Source organism: Ptiloglossa arizonensis, chromosome 2 (assembly GCF_051014685.1).
Source record: "Ptiloglossa arizonensis isolate GNS036 chromosome 2, iyPtiAriz1_principal, whole genome shotgun sequence".
Classification (NCBI taxonomy): Eukaryota; Metazoa; Arthropoda; class Insecta; order Hymenoptera; family Colletidae; genus Ptiloglossa; species Ptiloglossa arizonensis.
In genome coordinates, this window is record NC_135049.1 from 29,477,861 (window position 1) to 29,500,623 (window position 22,763).

The 22,763-nt window shown below is 42.6% G+C and overlaps 1 protein-coding gene across 3 annotated transcripts in view; it reads left to right on the top strand.

Moving 5' to 3' along the window:
* Osp (myosin phosphatase Rho interacting protein outspread) overlaps nt 1-22,763 on the top strand; it is a 323,581-nt gene that overhangs the window by 95,337 nt on the left and 205,481 nt on the right. For all 3 annotated transcript variants that reach the window (XM_076327530.1, XM_076327533.1, XM_076327535.1), the window contains exon 2: nt 3,454-3,534. In XM_076327530.1, the coding sequence (XP_076183645.1) occupies nt 3,454-3,534 (81 nt within the window). The remainder of the gene's footprint in view (nt 1-3,453; nt 3,535-22,763) is intronic.

Genomic DNA, 22,763 nt, shown 5'->3' on the forward strand with positions numbered 1-22,763 from the left:
ACAGAGAGAAATCTTTTCGAAGAGTTCTCGAAATATAAATTCCATCTAGAAGCATCAGTTCTACGGTGTGAGCCCTCCATCGATTGTTTTTCACGATTAGTTCAGAGAAGTAATCTTTTTGAGAAACTCTGATAGTAGAACATTCTGTCCAGGAGACTTCGATTCTCCGGTGTGAGTTCTCCATCGATTATACACAAAGAGCAACCTTTTCGAAGAGTTCTCGAAATATAAATTCCACCTAGAAGCATCAGTTCTTCGGTGTGAGCTCTCCATCGATTAGACACAGAAAGAAATTTTTTCAAAGAGTTCTCAAAATATAAATTCCACCTAGAAACATTAACCCTACGTTGTGAGCCCTCCAATTGTTTTTCACGATTAGTTCAGAGAAGTAATCTTTTTAAAAAATTCTGATAGTAGAACATTCTATCCAGGAGACTTCGATTCTCCGGTGTGAGTTCTCCATCGATTATACACAAAGAGCAACCTTTTCGAAGAGTTCTCGAAATATAAATTCCACCTAGAAGCATCAGTTCTTCGGTGTGAGCTCTCCATCGATTAGACACAGAAAGAAATTTTTTCAAAGAGTTCTCAAAATATAAATTCCACCTAGAAACATTAACCCTACGTTGTGAGCCCTCCAATTGTTTTTCACGATTAGTCACAGACAACTAAAAATTTGAAAATTTCTGATAGTAGAACATTCTATCCAGGAGACTTCGATTCTCCGGTATGAGTTCTCCATTGATTAGACACAGAAAGAAATCTTTTCGAAGAGTTCTCGCAATATAAATTCCCCCTAGAAGCATTAGCCCTACGTTGTGATCCCCCCAATTAGTTCTTCACGATCAGTCACAGAGAAGTAATCTCTTTGAAAAATTCAGATCGCAAAATTTGAATTCTGTACACTAGTATTCTATCTCTGGTATATGTCTTCCATAGATTACTCCCAGACAACGTTCCCGCTCGCAAAATTGAAATTCCATCCAGAATCGTTCCCTCCAGTTTCTCGAGCCAAGAGTTCCTCCTCTCCCATCGCGTAACGTTTCGATGTTTCGACGTAGGATCGCTGGAGGAATGGTGCGAGTCGACCTTAACGCGCACGAACAGCCGAGGAAACACGTGAAACGGATGAGAGAGGAAACGCTGTCTGGCTCGGTGCTCTTGACGAATGACCGATTTAAGATTCCTCGGTGATACGTAGCCGGCTCACGTGACTTTCCTTTCCACCTGAATGGCCGCCGCTTCTGTTTCCCTTTCGTTGCCCCGGCGCTACTCCACGCCCTTCGAGATCCTCTCTCGCCTATCCCTTCGGTTTTTCCTCTCCGCTGGATAGCCCCGAAATCTTGCGCCAAACATAATAATGGAGTTTGAAGAGGATCGTAGCCGGAAAGTTCGATCGAACGAGGTTGTGTGCGTGCACCGTGAACGTGGTTGCTCGTTTTTCGTACGGGGAGATTGCTTTCGTGGTTGATATTCGCGCGGTGTTTCGCGCGGAATGCCGAGCCGGCGCGAAGAGCGCTTCAACTTTTTTAATAATTCGCGGGGAGGAAAAGAATCGACCGATCGAATCGTCGGACCATGGTGGTCGAACCCGGATCTTTCGACCGCTTCGCCCAATTAAGCTATTCGGGTCGAGGATCACGTCTCTCCCCCCTCCCTTCCGTGGCTCGTAACCCACCATGACCGACGAATCGATCTTTTTCGGAGTTATTCCTCAGAGACTTTATTATTTCTATACACAGGGTGTATAGGAATAACCGGACCTGGTTTGGAGATTGAGAAAGAAAATCGTGGAGACAAATTTTGCATCGAGAAATTGTATTATCGTGTAATGTAGATTCTTTTCAGAAGTGCATCGGTGCAATTGCACTTGTGTTTAGAATCCTATAATTCTTTTCTAGTAACTGGACCCTACCCTGGTTTGGAGATGGAAAAAGAAAATTGTGGAGACAAATTTTGCACCGAGAAATTGTATTATTGTGTAGTGTAGATTCTTTTCAGAAGTGCATCGGTGCAATTGCATTTGTGTTTAGAATCCTATAATTCTTTTCTAGTAATTGGACCTAACCCTGGTTTGGAGATGGAAAAAGAAAATTGTGGTGACAAATTTTGCATCGAGAAATTGTATTGTGTAGTGTAGATTCTTTTCAGAAGTGCATCGGTGCAATTGCACTTGTATTTAGAATCTTATAGTTTTTTTCTAATAAGTGGACCGAACCCTGGTTTGGAGATGGAAAAAGAAAATCGTGGAGACAAATTTTGCATCGAGAAATTGTATTATCGTGTAATGTAGATTCTTTTCAGAAGTGCATCGGTGCAATTGCACTTGTGTTTAGAATCCTATAATTCTTTTCTAGTAACTGGACCGTACCCTGGTTTGGAGATGGAAATAGAAAATTGTGGAGATAAATTTTGCATCGAGAAATTGTATTATTGTGCAGTGTAGATTCTTTTCAGAAGTGCATCGGTGCAATTGCACTTGTGTTTAGAATCCTATAATTCTTTTCTAATAACTGGACCGAACTCTGGTTTGGAGATGGAAAAAGAAACTTGTGGTGACAAATTTTGCATCGAGAAATTGTATTGTGTAGTGTAGATTATTTTCAAAAGTGCATCGGTGCAATTGCACTTGCGTTTAGACGAAACCCTGCAATTTTTGTTCGGGCAAATCGATTCGTATCGTACCAAATAGAAACGTACCATGACACAGTGCGGTAGAAATGAATATTTTGCGAGATATTTAAAATTTTATCCAATCATTAATTGCACTTTGCAACCGTACCGATGCGCTTCTAAAGATAGAGAAATCTTCGAACGTTGTAGAATTTTCCTGTAATAACTTTTACCATGTTCAGAATGAACAGGGTTACGTCTCGATTACCAGATACACCCTGTATATACCTCTGTTCGAAATCTCGACAGTATTCGTTTCGTTTCTTTCGAAAATATCCAACGCGAGTTCTTACGTTTAGCCGCATACAAATTACGGCCGAGCGATGACGTTGACTCGTCAGTTTTTAATAGCCACGATCGCCTTGAAATTTTCGAACCGTTTAAACTCGATGCTCCATCCAGGACTTCGTCCATGGGAATTTATCCAGCGAGTATCTCGTCGATACTCGAACACCGAGTAGTTGCCGAACAATCGTCCGCGACAAAATACAACAATTCGAAAACCCGACCTCGAATTACCGTATTCCGTTACGATCCATAGTTCGGTAAGTACAGCGTGTTGCAACATTAACGAGGTAACATTAGCCAAATTCCTACGAATCCTATCGATCCTCGTTTCGATCGTTAGTTTCGGAATCGTTCCAGGAATTATACATCCTAAACGCAACGATCGTTCGAAATGTTTTCAAACGTGTACCGTGCTCACGATCGATCGATCGATCATCCACGTTCACCGACACACTCGCACGTATATTCTGACCCCGTGTATCTTTGTTCCAGGCCACAAGAAAGATATCAAAATGCGGATACCTGTTCGTCGCTCCCGGCTGGGACTTCTCGAATCCCCTGAATCGGACAAAGGTGAGCGGAAAATCTTTAACAATCGATGAGAGAAAATTGCGGTGAAAAAGTTTGCATCGTTTCTATCGTCGAGCAACGTAGATTCTTTCCAGGAGTGCATCGGTGCAATTGCACTTGTGTTTCGAATTCCGTAGTTTTTTTCAAATAACTGGACCGAACCCTGATTTGGAGATGGAAAAAGAAAATTGTGGAGACAAATTTTGCATCGTTCGAGAAATGTTATTATTGTGTAGTGTAGATTCTTTCCAGGAGTGCATCGGTGCAATTGCACATGCGTTTAGACGAAACCCGGCAATTCTTTCTCCAGTAACTCTACCGAACCTTGCTTCGGAGATAGAAAAATAAAATTGCGAAAAAAAATTCTGCATCGTCGGATACAAACCGTATCGTTGCGTAGTGCATATTTTAATACGATCCCCTGAATCGATCGAAAGTAATATCATCGCGTGTATCGTTCACGAATCGATTCGCGAATCTATCGTGACGATGATCGTTATCGTCGATCGTCCCGCGATACCGTTATTAAAACCAGAGCCGCGGAAGCGTCGCGAAACGACGAAGGTGGAGATCGGAAATGGTACGTCGAGGCCATCGATCACTTCCGTTTCGATGGCTCGAGGCACCGGGCGCGTTATCGACGGTCTATGATCGGCAGATCGTGTTACAAGATCGATCGAACCGGGCAATTTTCTCATTATCGTGAAAGCGAGGATAAGACACGGTGGAGGCACCCCGTTGGATCTTACGAGTACGAAACCTTCTTTCAACGGTTCCCAGGAAACCGTGGTGGCCACGATGATCGTTTCTCGCATTACGCTGGCGCGGATCCCCTTTCCACGAGTCTCGATTTTCGCGCAATACGCCACCGGTTCGCAAGAATACGTGACTCGCGAAATGTAAACAGTTCCCCGTACGATCGTCCGGTTTTTCTTCTCGTTTTATATTTACCACGGCGAACGGATCTCGTTCCTTTCTAAACTTTCTCCCGCGAGCGACGCACGAGATCCTTTAACGCGCTCCTCGTATCGCGATTTTTTTTCTTAAACACCCCCCTTCCATCTTCACCACCCGTGCCCCGTCGCGGATCGATAACGGCCAATTGCCGATCTCGCTCGTCTCGAACGTTAATTCCGCGGGAAACGAACGGTGGCTTCTTCGTAACGTTGGAAACGGGGATTCGCAGCATCATGCGCGAGATATCACTTTTAGACAATTTTTCTTTGCGGAGATACAGGGGAAAAGTGGTCATCTGTTTTTGATAATTTTAGCTTCTTTTTTTCATTTTTGAATCACTTGTACTTCTTCGAAGAATGTCTATTCTTAGATTAATTTTCGCGGAGGAAAGATTTCTGTTGGAAAAAATTTCGTGGGACTTCAATTTGTTCAATTTTTCTTTGCAGAAATATCGAGAAAGAGTGGTCTTCTGTTTTCGAATAATTTTAGCTTCTTTTTTTCATTTTTGAATCACTTGTACTTCTTCGAAGAATGTCTATTCTTAGATTAATTTTCGCGGAGGAAAAATTTCTGTTGGAAAAAATTTTGTGGGACTTCAATTTGTTCAATTTTTCTTTGCACAGATATTGAGAAAGAGTGGTCTTCTGTTTTCGAATAATTTTAGCTTCTTTTTTTCATTTTTGAATCACTTGTACTTCTTCGAAGAATGTCTATTCTTAGATTAATTTTCGCGGAGGAAAGATTTCTGTTGGAAAAAATTTCGTGGGACTTCAATTTGTTCAATTTTTCTTTGCAGAGATATTGAAAAAGAGTGGTCTCCTATTTTCGAATGATTTCAGCTTCTTTTTTCTATTTTTGAATACCTCGTAGTTCTTTGAAAAACATCTGCTTAAATTATTTTTCTCGCGAGTGAAGATTTCTGTTAAAAAAAATTTCGTCGAACCTTAAACTTTTTACTTTTTCTTTGCAGAGATATCGAGAAAGAGTGGTCTCCTGTTTTCGAATAATTTTAGCTTCTTTTTTCTATTTTTGAATACCTTGTAGTTCTTTGAAAAATATCTCCTTAAATTATTTTTCTCGCGAGGAAAGATTTCTGTTGGAAAACTTTTCGTGGAACCCCAACTCGTTCACTTTTTCTTTGCAAAGATATCAGAGAAAAATGATCTATTTTCGAATAATTTTACCTTCTTTTTCCTATTTTTGAATAATTTTACCCACCCTCGTACTTCTTCGAAGAATATCTTCTTAAATCATTTTCCTCCCAAAACAAATATCCATTGGAAAAAGTTTCGCAATACCCAAAATTTTCAAGAAAAATTACCGTAAAAATATAATATCGCATCATCACATTTACCCGTTAAAACTCTTATTTTTCTCTCTTACAAACTCCAATTACAATCATTCAGAAGTCTCCCTCTTTAAAGCACCTCAACGTGTACAAAATTTCCCTCGTACGAGTTGCAAACGCAATGAGAAAGATTCGAAGCGACTTTTGAAACCTTGTCTCGTTACTTCGAATATTCGTCGATATTTTCCCGCGTGTAAATTCAAAAAACGAGTTGCAAAGTCTTAGCAACCTGGCCAGGTTCGGGGTTCAAAGTTTGTCGCGCTGCGTCTCTTTCAATGAGAAACCTGGGTCGCGACGAGCAAACGTTGAAATTTACGACGCAAAAGTGAGAAACTGGTGAAATTAATCGACAAGGAAGCTTCTCGGCGAGTGGAGCGATCGTTACGACGAACGATCCACGATTGGTTTCTCGGCGAGTGGTTATCGATCGTCGAGAGGGTCCGCGAAGTCTTTGATTCGAGGCGAGAGTATCGTCGTTGGTGCGCGCTTTGTAATTCGTTTGACGTCGCGTCGTACGCCGGAGCGCGAATCCAAACGATCGATTATCGAATCCCGTGGCGTTCTTTAAAGTACGCGAGTCCACGCTGCGCGCCGACGAGAAAACGCACCGAGTAGAAAGCGGTTTCATGGGTGACCGTGTTTGGCCTCGATCAACAGACTCTCCCTTCATTTTCTATGACAGCTGCGACCGGGCTTCCGCGAGTTTTTCTCGCTTCCACGAAGACCGAGGGATTCCACTTCCGGTTGCGCGTACTCGCACCGCGAGACGTCTTCGTGACGAGGATATCCTCGTCTCGAGACTTCTCCGTCCGGTTCGACGCTACATCGATGGATCACCGTGTACCTCGCTTTCTGTCTATTAATTTTCGAACACGCTTTAATACAACTTCAGGAGTTTACGCGTATCTTCGTCTCGAGATGGATTTCATTCTTAGTTTGAGCACTATAGGGAAACAATTGTTTGAAAGTACTTTTAATAAGAGACGTCTTTGCGACGAGGATCACCGTGTATCTTGTTTTCTGTGTGTCAATTTTCGAACACGCTTCGATACAACTTCAGGAGTTTGCGCGTATCTTCGTCTGGAGATACATTTCTTTCCTAGTTTGATCACTGTAGGGAAACTGTTGTTTGAAAGTATTTATAGTAAGAGACGTCTTTGTGACAAGGATCACCGTGTACCTCGCTTTTTGTGTATCAATTTTCGAACACGCTTTAATACAACTTCCAGAGTTTACGCGTATCTTCGTCTCGAGACACATTTCTTTCCTAGTTTGATCACTGTGGGGAAACGATTGTTTGAAAGTACTTATAGTGCTCCAGAAAAATAAAAAATGTGTCGATGTGGGATCCTTTATAGAGAAAATTAATCTCTTACTGGCGAACATTCGACGAGAGTTTCTTCGTCTCGAGATGGATTTCTTTCCTAGTTTGATCGCTTTAGAGAAACAATTGTTTGAAAGTACTTATAGTAAGAGACGTCTTTGTGACGAAAATCACCGTGTATCTTGTTTTCTGTGTATTAATTTTCGAACACGCTTTAATACAACTTCCAGAGTTTACGCGTATCTTCGTCTCGAGATGGATTTCATTCCTAGTTTGATCAATTTAGGGAAACGATTGTTTGAAAGTACTTATAGTGCTCCAGAAAAATAAAAAATGTGTCAATGTGAGATCCTTTCCAGAGAAAATTAATTTCTCTTACTGGCGAACATTCGACAAGAGTTTCTTCGTCTCGAGATACATTTCTTTCCTAGTTCGATCACTATGGACAAACAATTCTTTGAAAGTACTTACAGTGCACCAGAAAAATAAAAAAATATGTCAATATGAGATCCTTTCCAGAGAAAATTAATTTCTCTCACTCGTGAACATTCGACGAGAGTTTCTTTGCACTCCTAGAGTACTCCGGACCTCTTTTCCGTACCATCCTGCACAGATCACCATATACACTTTATTCCTTGGAAGCTCGGAGAACTTATCTCGATTTATCTCGATACTTTAATCTCAAGATATACTTCTCCGGTCGATCGTCACGCAAACGGTTCACCTTGTAGTTTGCACCTCGTAATCGGGACTTTTGTCGCATCGAAGTTGCAAATCTCGAGTAGACGCACGTACAACTTCGATCTCGGATTCGTTTGTCGGTCACCGTGCAGATAGATCATCGCGCGCGTTGCTTCCTGTATATTGATTACGAATTTTATTGCTCCGATCGAGTTTACGGAACTCGCGTGGACTCTCAATACCTATTTTCATGTCGAGACTTCTTCGCTTGTTAGCCGCTTACATAGACGGATCACCGGCGCACGTTGTTTCCTGTGTATTAATTACGAATATTGTTGCTCGGGGTGGACTTATACCACGGTACAGCCACTGTACAGACACACCGTGTTTCCTGTACATCGATTACGAATATTGTTGCTCTTGTGGAACCCGCGGAGTTTATACATATTTATATCGCGAGGATTGCATCGACGATCGGTCACTATATGGATCACCGTGCGCGTACCCTACCGCATATCGATTATGAATTTCATTGCTTCGAGCATGCAGAACTCGCTCGGTTAATATTTTTCACCCCGAGGTGGATCCGTTGGTTCGAACGATTCGTCGAATGCAACCACGTGGACTAGTCTCGAATCTACGTTGTAAATTACGCTCGCTCTTCGTGACGTAGAACGCAAACGGTGGAACAAACAGTCGTTATTCCCGAACAAACCGCAGAAGTGTACCGTGCAGTGTAATTAAAGCGATAAAAATTATGTTCTCCGGTGGAAAGGTCTCTAAATCTTCCAAGTATCTTCCAGTCGTAAAACCTTATCGCTGTTGCGTCCGGGTATGCAAAGTTTCTTGGCAATAAATCCACGAGGAGGCATTACTCGTTGCGTTGCATTTTCTATCGAGTCGCGAGCTGCTCGACCTTTGACTTTGTTGTTAACATTTCGTATCGATTTTTCGTTGCGTCTGCAGTTCAGGAAGTATCTATGTTATTTCTTGCACAGTGGATAAGTCTTTGGAGCGATTTTATTTTTTCTAAGGGGCACCTGTGAATAGATGCACTTACTCGTTGCATTTTATGTCGAGTCACGAGCTGCTCGACCTTTGACTTTGTTGTTAACTTTTCGTATCGATTTTTCGTTGCGTCTGCAGTTCAGGAAGTATCTATGTTATTTCTTGTACAGTAGATAAGTCTTTGGAGCGATTTCATTTTTTCTAAGGGGCACCTGTGCATAGATGCATTTACTCGTTGCATTTTCTGTCGAGTCACGAGCTGCTCGACCTTTGACTTTGTTGTTAACTTTTCGTATCGATTTTTCGTTGCGTCTGCAGTTCAGGAAGTATCTATGTTATTCTTTGTGCAGTAGATAAGTCTTTGGAGCGATTTTATTTTTTCTAAAGGGCACCTGTGCATTGATGCACTTACTCGTTGCATTTTCTGTCGAGTCACGAGCTGCTCGACCTTTGACTTTGTTGTTAACTTTTCGTATCGATTTTTCGTTGCGTCTGGAGTTCAGGAAGTATCTATGTTATTCTTTGTGCAGTAGATAAGTCTTTGGAGCGATTTCATTTTTTCTAAAGGGCACCTGTGCATTGATGCACTTACTCGTTGCATTTTCTGTCGAGGCACGTGCTGCTCGACCTTTGACTTTGTTGTTAACTTTTCGTATCGATTTTTCGTTGCGTCTGGAGTTCAGGAAGTATCTATTTTATTCCTTGTACAGTAGATAAGTCTTTGGAGCGATTTCATTTTTTCTAAGGGGCACCTGTGCATAGATGCACTTACTCGTTGCATTTTCTGTCGAGTCACGAGCTGCTCGACCTTTGACTTTGTTGTTAACTTTTCGTATCGATTTTTCGTTGCGTCTGGAGTTCAGAAAGTATCTATGTTATTCTTTGTGCAGTAGATAAGTCTTTGGAGCGATTTCATTTTTTCTAAAGGGCACCTGTGCATTGATGCACTTACTCGTTGCATTTTCTGTTGAGTCACGAGCTGCTCGACCTTTGACTTTGTTGTTAACATTTCGTATCGATTTTTCGTTGCGTCTGGAGTTCAAGAAGTATCTATGTTATTTCTTGTACAGTAGATAAGTCTTTGGAGCGATTTTATTTTTTCTAAGGGGCACCTGTGCATTGATGCACTTACTCGTTGCATTTTCTGTCGAGTCACGAGCTGCTCGACCTTTGACTTTGTTGTTAACTTTTCGTATCGATTTTTCGTTGCGTCTGGAGTTCAGGAAGTATCTATGTTATTCTTTGTGCAGTAGATAAGTCTTTGGAGCGATTTCATTTTTTCTAAAGGGCACCTGTGCATTGATGCACTTACTCGTTGCATTTTCTGTCGAGGCACGAGCTGCTCGACCTTTGACTTTGTTGTTAACTTTTCGTATCGAGTGATTCGTCGTTGCGTCTGGAGTTCAGAAAATATGTATATTGTTCCTCGTACAGTAGATACGTCTTCAGAGACGTTAATTGCAAAGATAAATAAACGGTAGACGATACGGTAAGCGGACCAATGTGTCCAGGACCAGCGACAGGGTTTAACAAGTATCTACAGGGTGTTTAAAATAGAAACGATCTTGAAACTTTCGAAACGCATCTGTTTCCTGGATAGACACGTACACAGGGCACTGTGTCCCCAGTATAGTTTAATTACGCTGAAAAATTTGGAAATATACTCGACTTGTCGACATCATCACCACCGATAGTTACTGCGATGTAACGACAAACGTAGAAGTTTATTACTATTTTGTTTTCGGATTTAAAAAAGATCACAGAACCGAGACAAAGTATAACAAATCTCCTACGTTTGCTCTCAGTGAAGACTCTTCAAGTACATCAATTTTTCCAAACTTTACACTTATTTTTCTCACAATTGCCTAATCATCTACGCCCACAATTCCGGCTACAGTTGTCACACACATAGTCCCACAACCCTCTCAAATTTAACAAAAATCCATGAAGTTCAACCGCGAAATTTGTATACCTCCGCTCGAACTGCACCGAGCGCGTAAAGCTGGGCGCGCGTCGGTTACGCTCGGTGGCCGTTGTTTCTTAACCGTTCGCCGTAAATCTAAGGATCGACGGTGCAAATAATAAACGGAGATCGAACATCGTAAAATCGATAAATAAACGTCCAGTGGGGCGACGAGGAACGCGGAAGATGATCACAGGCGTATCGACGAGGACCATCGGACACCATTGTCGTTCCTTCATCGGGACGATCATCGAAATTACATCGTTCGAGACGCGAGCCGGTAAATCTCCGACGTTTCACCAACGGAGACGCCGCGGCGGAGAAAGTGAATAATTAGAAGGCGCCTTAAGGCCTTAAAGGCCTTTAAAGACCGAGAGTCGCGTAACAGCCGACAGCGTGCGGTACCGACTCCCTAATTAAGCGGACCTTGTTAATTCATACGACGCCGTTGGATTTTCACTCTGTTTGCCCTCGTTGGCAACGTTCGTCCAACCCTCTCTTGATTAGGCTCGTTGTTCCCGAGTTTCCCGAACCACCGCCACACACTAGGTAGGGTTCGTGGCCGCTCTTGCCGCGAGACTCGACGTTCGAGAGGGTAGGTAAATATTGTTCCAACCGAGAGTTACCGCTCGAAGTAATCAGCAGGGGCCATTCTACCGACTTTATCGCGCGGTTAGAGTCGCCGATGCTTCACCCTTTGACGGTTTAGCGCACCCGTGCGTACACACCGTTCGGTACAATTTTTTTTTCTTGCGCCGTGGAAAGATTTATCAAACGGTACTCGCGGTACTGGATCGCGCGTATTGCACCGCGGAGGGTAGAGAAATTTTAAGGGCGATTTTATCTTTTATAGGGTGTATCTTTACGGAGATATTGTTTGGAAATTTTTTCTTAGGTTATGGAAAGATTTATCAATCGGTATTCGTGATACTGGATCGCGCGTATTGCACCGCGGAGGGTAGAGAAATTTTAAGGGCGATTTTATCTTTTATAGGGTGTATCTGTGCGTAGATATTGTTTGGGAAATTTTTTCTTAGGTTATGGAAAGATTTTTCGAACGGTACTCGTGGTACTGGATCGCGCGTGTTTCACGGGGAGGGTAGAGAAATTTTGAGGGCGATTTTATCTTTTATAGGGTGTATTTGTGCGTAGATATTGTTTGGAACATTTTTTCTTAGGTCGTGGAAAGATTTAGTAACGAAACTCGAGTATTAATGGATCACGTGTACTCGATGGAGTGTGTAGAGAAATTTTAGGAGCAATTTTATTTTTTTCAGGGTGTACCAGTGCGTAGATATTGTTTGGAAAATTTTTTCTTAGGCCGTGGAAATATTTATTAAACGAAACTCGAGTATTAATGGATCACGTATATTGTATAGAATGTGTAGAGAAATTTTAGGACTGATTTTATTTTTTTCAGGGTGTACCCGTGAGTAAATATTGTTTGGAAAATTTATCAAACAGAGCTTTTAGGACTGATTTTATTTTCTCCAGAGTTCATATGGACATAGATACTATTTGCAAAATTTTGTTGGGGGCGTGGAAAAATTATTAAACAAAACTTCCGTATTATATTGTGCGTGTAGACAAATTTTAAAAGCAATTTTATTTTTTCCAGATTGTTGTGCACAAACATTGTTTGCACGGTGCACGAATAGGAATTTTAGGAAATTTTTTTCAAAGAATATTACATTATTCAAACTATCAGATGCTCTCGATTTGTAGCACATTGGAGCTCGATTTGTCAAAACTTTCGTCCCTGTGATCGCTCGCTAATGGAAGTAGCCTATCGTCGAACGTAACGTTGCGATACCGTGTTATCGCGGATTCGGTCGGGCGATCGTCGATCAAAGAATTTCTTTCAAAGAGAAAAGTGTGCTTCCCTCTGATCGATCGTACACGGAAACCGAAGAAAACCGTTCTCCGTTCCCCGAGTCGAAATCTCGCTCGAAAGGACATCCCGCTCGAATCGATGTAACGCGTCGATGAAATAGCGTTCCGATCTCCGATTTCTACGAAAGAATTCGGAAGCTTTGCGCGCGTGTCGCTGGTTGCATACGCCCGGAAGGAGACTACGTTCGAAATTAACGAGGAACTTAATTGTTTTCTCGAGAATCGAATTTTTTTCCCTCCCGAACCGCTCCTGGAACCTCGTACCTTGTACACCGAATTACAACTGTTACCAATTTCGAACGTAAAAGGGAATAACCGTTTATCGCTCGTTCCTCGTCGTTCTTAACGAACCGTTAAAGGATTACATAAGTAATGCACAGTTTTTCCCTAAGTTTCTTGCCAAGGAATCGTGCACGTCTACCCATACGTTCGGGACCGTTACTAATTTCGAACGTAAAAGGGAACAAGGTTTGCGTCTCGATCGTACTTCGTCGTTCTTAATGAACTGTTAAAGGCTTACATAAGTAATACACGGTGTTTCTTTCCGTTCTCGTACACGAGTGGTGTCTCTCTACGAGATTGTACGCGCGTAGTTCGAGCGGCGCTAGAAACAGGGACGATTGCACAATTCTTTCGCGGGGACACACTCGTCAAACCCGTCCACGAAATACGAAGCTGAGAGAGCCACGGGAGAGCCGGCCATTAATCGTGGAAAGTCGTGAAAGCTTGTTCGTCGAAACGACCGAAATGCAAAACCGCCCGTAACTCGGGAATCGAAGCCATCTACGGAACGTTCGTGAATTACGAGCCGAAGCTGGCACCGCGTGGCTCGCGCGTTCCACCATTTTTTCACCGGCAATCTCGCGGCAACTTCGACCCGCTTCGTGCACTGGTTTACCTTTGATTTATAAGATTTCGATCGGAAATCGTAATGCTAAAGTCATGTTAAATATAGGAGCAGCAAATCCACCAAGCGGAGAGCCGACCCGCTGAAATAAACGTTCGACTCTCTTGCATTTGTGTCCTCGTAATGCCCGGAGCGATAACGAGCAACGACTACGCCGATAAGGCCTCGTAACGCGCTCGTTTCGAACGCTTTTCGTTGCATAATCGCGTGTAATTAAATCGAACTGGACGGTTTCGCCGACCGGGCAGGAAAAAGAAGAAATACACTTCGCGGAAGAAGTGGAGAGAAAACGAAACAGTAAGGTCTCTTTAAATTTTCAGGAGACCTTGTGAACAAAAATTGACACTTTGAAATTTTCCACGAGATCGATTCGTACTTGAATATTTAATCGGACTGCTTTGGAAACTTCTGGAGCCTGTTGCACAACGTGTACTACTTTGGAAACTTTTGGAGCGTATTGCACAACGTGTACTACTTTGGAAACTTTTTGGAGCCTGTTGCACCCAACGAAACGAAAACTTAACGACACTATAGATTTTAATCGTAAGATCGACATGGGTTTCAATTTTTAAATTGTACAAATTTGTTGTCTTCTCTTATATCGAACGCTCTTTTCTCTTTAGGTTCTTCCACACCCTTGCTATTGCTTTAGAAATTTCACATTTATCTCGTAGAAATTCGTACCGATACTTTTCTACGCGACTGATTGCGCAACGACTTAACGTCGAAAGGAAATCTGCACGTCGAGTGCAATAAAAAAAAAATGACAAAAAATTGTCGACACGCGTGTGATCAGTGTCGTGTCAAAACGATTCACGGTGGTTTCCTCGCGGCGATCGTGTACATATCCGCGATCAGGATACGGTAACACGGGCCCGTTGTTTCTTTTGGGAAACGTTTGCGTTGCTAAGTACACCGTCGTTTTATTGCACAATCAGCATACGTACACATACACGGTTTATTGCGTAACCGGCATACCTCATTGTTAGCCCGACTCTTTGTAGCCGAGAAAACAGTCTTATCAGGTGAAGAAAGAACGAGCACTTTCCTTTTGTCGGCTGACCTCGTCCCACGCGGGGCATACACACCACTGTCGTAACAGAATTTATGTTTTATTAAACTCGGACTATTACCAGACTCTCGGTGCTCGTTTGTACCGTGTTTGCGTACCTTGCGTCGAATCTAGGCTGTGATAACTTCTGTCGTTCTCGAGATCCAGCTCCAACAGACAAACTCGAGAGACGATCCACTGGTTCGGTGAAAATCTTCTTTGAGAATTTCTTTCTCGAAATCTCGAACATCCATTTCGGTCAATGCTTCTCCGTTCGAAAGAGTAGACTTTGCAATGTTAATTGTATTTTTTTTATTTAAAAATACCCAAAGATGACCAAGTTACCGCAGTTCTCTCGAGACCTCTCCAAAAGACGTACCATACGGTGGATAGTCTTATCGGTGCACAATCGTGTACGAGAAATATTTCTTTAGTGGATAACTGTGAACAAAATTTTTATTGGAGAACAAGCTATTATGTGCAGAGAAGAAACTGTAAAAATTTCGTCCGAATCGATACGACAGTTCTCGAGATATTCTATCCACAGAGTACAAGTTCGAGAAAAACATGTGTGTAAATGTTCTTTGATGCGTTTAAAGTTTCGACTTATGTCTTCTCTTGAAACGTTTACTTTTTACTCGCACAGAGTTATCGATCTCCGGCTCGTATCGTTTATATCCAACCCAAAAATCGATTTCTGAAGATTTCCAACCGAGCACGATCCTTCGACTCATAGAAGGATGGTAAACCGCTCGGAGCGTACTCGAGATACTCGTGTGTTATATTTGAAGTACTAGGTGTAAAGTGGACCATACACGGGTCACATTAGCGTGCACGATAAACTGCAGTAGTCCGAGGCTGCGTTACGTCCAGATCGTGGTGGAGTTAGGTCAGACGGTTCTACAAAGTTTTAAGTTTCCAAATGTGATCAATGTGTAGCTCGCGCCTAGATTACGCGCCAAGTACAGTACACGCTTGGATCGAATTGGACGACTCTTCGGTTACACCGGACGTAAATTAGGATAAGCTCGGACTAGGTTGAAGGTTGTTCGCCCAAGTTTCGCTACGGAGGTACGTTGAACCGCGCAGCTGCAAATCTAAATCTATGTTTGCACTAAATTCTGCTATCTGCAGGCTGCGTTGGTATCGAGGCTAAATCCTGAATTCAAAGTATTAGAAATACAGGAGGTGTACAGTCTGCAGAGTATATTAAGTGCAATGTGCACTTGAGGTACTCCAGTCCGGGTTATTCGTGCACATGGTAGAAACTAGACTGGTTTGCACTAAACTCTTCTACGTTGGGATTGTGACTTTGTTCGAGTCTAAGTTCTGTATTGAAAATATTAAAAATAGAGGTAGAATTGGAAAGTTCTATATTAGATATAATTTGTACTATAATCGAAGTACTCTACTTCAGATTCTTCATGCAGACAGTCTAAAGTAGACTCGTTTGCACTAAACTCTTCTATATTGGAATTGTGACTTTGTTCGAGTCTAAGTTCTGTATTGAAAATATTAAAAATAGAGTTAGAATTGGAAAGTTCTATATTAGATATAATTTGTACTATAATCGAAGTACTCTACTCCAGATTCTTCGTGTGCTAAGTCGAAAGTAGACTAGTGTGCACTAAACTCTTCTACATAGGAATTGTGACTTTCTTCGAGTCTAATCTCTGTATTAAAAATATTAAAAATAGAGGTAGAATTGGAAAGTACTATATTAAATATAATGTGTACTACACTCGAGGTACTCTACTTCAAATTCTTCATGCGCGAAGTAGAAAGTAGACTAGTTTGCCCTAAACTCTTCTACATCGGAATTGTGACTTTCTTCGACTCCAACTTCTATATTAAAAATATTAAAAATAAAGAAGACACAATTGTAAAATACTAGGTTCCCCAGTAATCTTAGTCGTTTTTTCCATTGCAAAAAAAATACTATAACACTTCAATTTTGACCAACTGTAAATATACAAACAAATCGACAGATCTACTCGAAATTTTACACACGTTCGTCAAACGATAATACCATTTTTGGAAAAATAAAACAACAAATAGAGCTCCATTTCCTTCGATCGATGAAACTTATCGACCCATTGTATCAAGTACGATGCACCCGAGTTGCAAGGCTCGTCGAATGCACCGCGCTCGGGGTGCACCGGTGCAGGTCGTTCGAGGATAGGATCGCGCGAAAGACGAGGCTAAACTAAGCCCAGGCTCTCTCGGTTTAGGCTATTTTCGAACTGGGTTACGCTCGCTCTAAGTCACGTTCGGTTTCGGGCGTAACGCGTAATTCCCGTCTCTAGTCCCCCCTAGATCGATGGTAGCCATGGTGTCGTCGTTGGTTCCGTTTCGCCGGTGTTGCTCGTCATCGTCTACGTAGCTTTCCTCGGGACGTACGCGGCTCGTCGACCCGATCGAATTTAATTCCCGCGCGTTGCGCCATGCCCTCCTTTAATTACCCAATTAACGCGTACACCGCCTTAATTTGTTCTTGCGAACGAAACCGGCCTGAATCGCGCCCGGGGAATTCGCGCACGAAGATATTTTCCCAGACGCGGAGCGAGAAACACGCCGAGTGGGGGGCCGAGGGGGGTAACGGGGGACGAAATTGGCACACTCTAATGAACCTAGCGCGCGAGCGGAAAAAATCGAGGCCGACGAACGCGCAAAATTCTTCGAATAACGTTCATTTGCATCGTAACGCGAACGGGGGAGTAGAGACAGACGAGGGACAGGGGGGTGGTAAGTGTTTCCTCCCCTTCTTTCGCGTTGTTTGTTACTCATTTTCTTTTTCTTTTCTTTTGTTTTTTCGTTTGTTCGTTCGTCCAGCGTCCCCGTTCTCGTTGGAAAAATAAGTAGCGCGGCTCTAATGTTATGCTTTCACTGGTATGGCAAGATCAAGGCGAGCCACAATGGAACCACGATGCATGCCCGCGAATAATGATATTAATTTTCCTCGTGAATCGCGGACCACGACCAGGCATCCAATATTGGGAAATTTCATTTTTTTCTTCTGTTAGTTTGGCATAGAATGTCGATCGGTTCGCGGGAGAGCGCGACAGTGTGATTTTGGGATCGGTGATCGTGTTTCATGCAAGTTTCGTTGCGAATCGAAGTGCATGTGTTCGGGTATTTCGGTGCAGGATAGTTTCGGAGGCGTGGTTGGGAGAAGGGTTTCATGGGAGAGTGGATACTCAGCGGGTGGACAAGCTGTCGATTATGATTTTTCAGGGGTGTGTAGAGTAAAGAGAATGTTTGTTTGCTATCTTAGAAAAATAGAAAAGTTTCTAGGCTCTACTAGAAAGAATAGAGTGATTTCTGGGCGCTCTGGGAGGAGTAGAAAGTTTCTACACCCTTCTGGAAAAAGTAGAATAATTTCTGTGTTATTCCAGAAATAGAAAGTTTTCGCATTCCTCTATACAAGAGCAAAGTAAGTTCTGTACCCCTTTAGAAAAGAGAAGAATGTTTCTGGACCCTCTTAGAAAGAATAGAATGATTTCTGGATGCCCTGGAACGAGTAGAAAGTTTCTACACACTTTTTGAAAAACAGAATAATTTCCATGCTACTCAAGAAACAGAAAGCTATCATATTCCTCTATATAAGAAAACAGTAATTTCTGTACCCTCTTAGAAAAGAAAAGAAAGTTTCTGGACCCTCTTAGAAAGAATAGAATGATTTCTGGGCGCCCTGGAAGGAGTAGAAAGTTTCTACACCCTTCTGGAAAAAGCAGAATAATTTCTGTGTTCCTCTAGAGATAGAAAGTTTTCGCATTCCTATATGCAAGAGCAAAGTAAGTTCTGTACCCCCTTAGAAAAGAGAAGAAAGTTTCTGGACCCTCTTAGAAAGCACAGAACGATTTCTGTGTGCCCTAGAAGAAGTAAAAAATTTCCACGCTCCTCTGGAAAAGACAGAACAATTTCCATGCTATTCCAAAAACAGAAAATTTTCGCATCCCTATATACAAGGACAAAGTAATTTCTGTACCCCCTCAGAAAATAAAATAAAGTTTCTGTACCCTTTTAGAAAGAACAGGCAACTTCCCTGCCCCTAGAAAAGAAGCAGAAAATTTCCCCTCCTGAAAAGAACAGAACAATTTCAGCGTTCCCTAGAAAAAAATAGAAAATTTCTACACCCCCCAAGATAATTTCCATGCTCCTTGGTAAACGGAAAGAAAGTTTCCTCGCCCTTCTGGAAACGAGGGAAGAACGCCTGCGGTCCTCTCGTGTGAGCAAAAAAATCTCGACGGTCTCCTCGAGCGTGCAAAAAATCTCTTCGCCTCTCTGTAAAAAGAAAAGAAGGGAAAAGGTAAAAAAAAAAAAAAAAAAGAAAAGAAACTGAAAAGAAAAAAAGAAAGGACAATTTCTGCGTCCCCCTTGGGCGGTACGTGTCGCCCAGGCGAACGTTCGACGCGTCGAACTGTCGCACGCGCTCACGAGACTCTCCGGGCGAGCGTTTACTCGCGAGCGATCGCATCGAGATCGCGTTTCAAACGATATACACCGTGGAAAGGAGCGAAACAGCCCCGCCGACGTTATTCCTCTTTCCACGTGATATCTAAATTGCGCCGCGATCTCCGCGGCAAGAACAGGTATTTCTTTTTATCGTAAGCGCGAGCGAGCGAGCGAGCGAGCGAGCGAACGAACGAACCGGCGAGCTGAAATTACTCGCATCACGCGAAATCGTCGGTAATTCCGCGGGGATTATCCGGGGCGAAAGGGCGGGTTCTCCGCGACGTCGATCCGCGCCAAGCGGTATCAAAGAAGTTTACGAGTTTTTAATTGAACAATATTGAATGAAGACAAGGTCCTCGAGCCCTTACGAGTTCTTGTTAAACATCCACGCGGATGGTAGGCGCATCGTGGTACCTATCTACGAGCCTTTAACGAGCGCGTCTTCGCTCCAACGACGACAACGACGATGGTTCGCGATGCGCACATGCGAGCGCGGCTTAAGCCCCGCTTCTGCAAAATGCATTTGCTTACGGCTCGTACGCGTACACTGCCGTTCAAAAGTCTCGAGACACCTGCCTCCGAGCGTTACTCGACACTCTACTTCCAAGAAACGAATTCTTTTTTGTTTTTTTTTATACATATATTTCCGTTAATCTTCTTCCAATTCTCGTTACACGAGCTCTCTTCGATTCTCTATCAGAAGACACTCGGTATCGCGAGGTACGCGCGATTCGAGCATTCAGTGGAACAATTTTTCATCCCCACCCCTTTACTTTTGCGTCACCCTGTACAAGGAACACCGAACGAGATAATACTCCTCTAAATCTTTCAACGGTCGCGCGTCTTTTTTCACCGGTGGTTTACAAGAAATTTAGTAACTGTCCCGAGACTTTTGCGCGTCAGTGTACGCCCGTATAAAACGGCGCGTTATTCGCGAGTTATGCCGCGTACGCACGTCGCCGATTCTTTTTTTCCTTCTCCACCTTCCTTTGTGAGCAGCCTTTTAAAGCCTTAAGGCGGCCCTTCCTGCACGCGTCGTTCCTTTCTCCTCGTTTCTTCTTCTTTTTTTTCTTCTCTTCTCTCTCTCTCTCTCTCTTTCTCTCTCTCTATCTCCCCTCCACACCGATCCTCCCTCCCACTCCTCGATGTTTCTTTTTTTCCACTTATTTTATTTTATTCTCTTCGTCGCCTCGCCGCGGTCCCGGGACGAGCGTCACATGCAAATGCGGCTTTGCGACGTACCAAACGACGCGCGCTATCTAATCGATTCGTTTCAATATTTATCTTCCGAGGCGTTCGCGCGATACGCGACATCTCCGATTGTCAATTATACGAAGTACGTACCGTTTCTTTTAACGCGCCAGATCTTTCCTCCTCGACGATAAGTGCACCACTTTTTCTTTTTTTCTTTTTTTGGTTTCCTTCGAAAGACGGGAACGAAGTTGCGAAAAATTATCTCGCTCGTTTCCTGCGAACCGGGAACTGAATTCGAATCGATGCAAGTATCTCGTGGAGATGGTGGGTGATAATTAACGTCTCTCGTTGTCAATTACACGGAGTAGCGTTTTTTAACACGCGATACTTTTTCTTCTCGACGATAAGTGCACCACTTTTTTTTTTGAGAAAAAATTATCACACTCGTTTCGAGTGAATGGGGAACTGAATTCGAATCGATGCAAGTATCTCGTGGAGATGGTGGGTGATAATTAACGTCTCTCGTTGTCAATTACACGGAGTAGCGTTTTTTAACACGCGATACTTTTTCTTCTCGACGATAAGTGCACCACTTTTTTTTTTGAGAAAAAATTATCACACTCGTTTCGAGTGAATGGGGAACTGAATTCGAATCGATGAAAGTATCTCGTGGAGATGGTGGGTGATAATTAACGTCTCTCGTTGTCAATTACACGAAGTAGCGTTTTTTAACACGCGAAACCTTTCCTCCTCGACGATAAGTGCACCACCTTTTTTTTGAACAAAATTATCACACTTGTTTCGTGCGAACCAGGAAATTAATTCGAATCGATGAAAGTATCTCGTGGAGATGGTGGGTGATAATTAACGTCTCTCGTTGTCAATTATATAGAGTAGTGTTTTTTAACACGCGATACTTTTCCTCCTCGACGATAAGTGCACCACTTTTTTTTGAACAAAATTATCGCACTTGTTTCGAGTGAATAGGGAACTGAATTCAAATCGATGGAAGTATCTCGTGGAGATGGTGGACGATAATTAACGTCTCTCGTTGTCAATTACACGAAGTAGCGTTTTTTAACACGCGAAACCTTTCCTCCTCGACGATAAGTGCACCACCTTTTTTTTGAACAAAATTATCACACTTGTTTCGTGCGAACCAGGAAATTAATTCGAATCGATGAAAGTATCTCGTGGAGATGGTGGGTGATAATTAACGTCTCTCGTTGTCAATTATATAGAGTAGTGTTTTTTAACACGCGATACTTTTCCTCCTCGACGATAAGTGCACCACTTTTTTTTGAACAAAATTATCGCACTTGTTTCGAGTGAATAGGGAACTGAATTCAAATCGATGGAAGTATCTCGTGGAGATGGTGGACGATAATTAACGTCTCTCGTTGTCAATTATATAGAGTAGTGTTTTTTAACACGCAAGACTTTTCGATAAGTGCAAGACTTTTTTTGTTTCTTTCGAAAGACGGGAACGAAGTTGCGAAAAATTATCTCGTTCGTTTCGTGCAAACCAGAAAATTAATTCGAATCGATGGAAGTATCTCGTGGAGATGGTGGGTGATAATTAACGTCTCTCGTTGTCAATTATATAAAGTAGCGTTTTTTAACATGCAACACTTTTCCTCCTCGACGATAAGTGCACGACTTTCTTTTGAAAAAAATTATCACACTCGTTTCGAGTGAACAAGGAATTGAATTTAAATCGTTGAAAGTATCTCGCGAAGTAGGTGACAACGTTGTTATATTTTGTAAAAACTATGCGGAATTAAATAACAAATGTCTTGAAATTTTACACGCACAAGTTTTAAACTTGAACATTAACGTAGCCCTGGAAAGAAATATTTGTCCATTCGATCGTGATTCTAAGGTCTCGAAGGCTTTCGAAAAATCATACGAAACTCCAATAGTAAATATTTCGCAATGGTGAAAAATATTCAATTGTGAATTGCTACGAGTACGTTTTCAACGCTACCACCGTGCTTTTAAAGTATCGCGGTGGCGCGACCCGAGTCGAACGATTCGAATGGTTAAAAATAGAAGGCAAAAGTCTGTCTCTATGTTCCCATAATCTCTGGGCAAGAAGTTCTGGCTTTGCGAAGAAAAGCAAACATTCTTCAACGATACACAGATCGTTCCATAGTTTTCGCAAGCAGCGGTTGCCGCGCGTTACCATTCGTTTTCACTGAATTTTCCGAGTCGGTGGCTAGTTCCCGATTATGGTACGAGTCCGCGGGACTGCCTCGCCTTCGTTTCGCTTTCCATCATCGGAAGACGCAGAAACTGGCTTTATCCTTGCCCAGGTATCCAGGTATCCGCAGAAACTGGTAACTCCGCGACCGATAAATCGTCGAGCGTACAGCGAACGAAAACGATCGAGGACGTTCTCTTTGAGTTGGTCGATGAAAATCGATGGGAAATTAACACCGGAATTGCCAA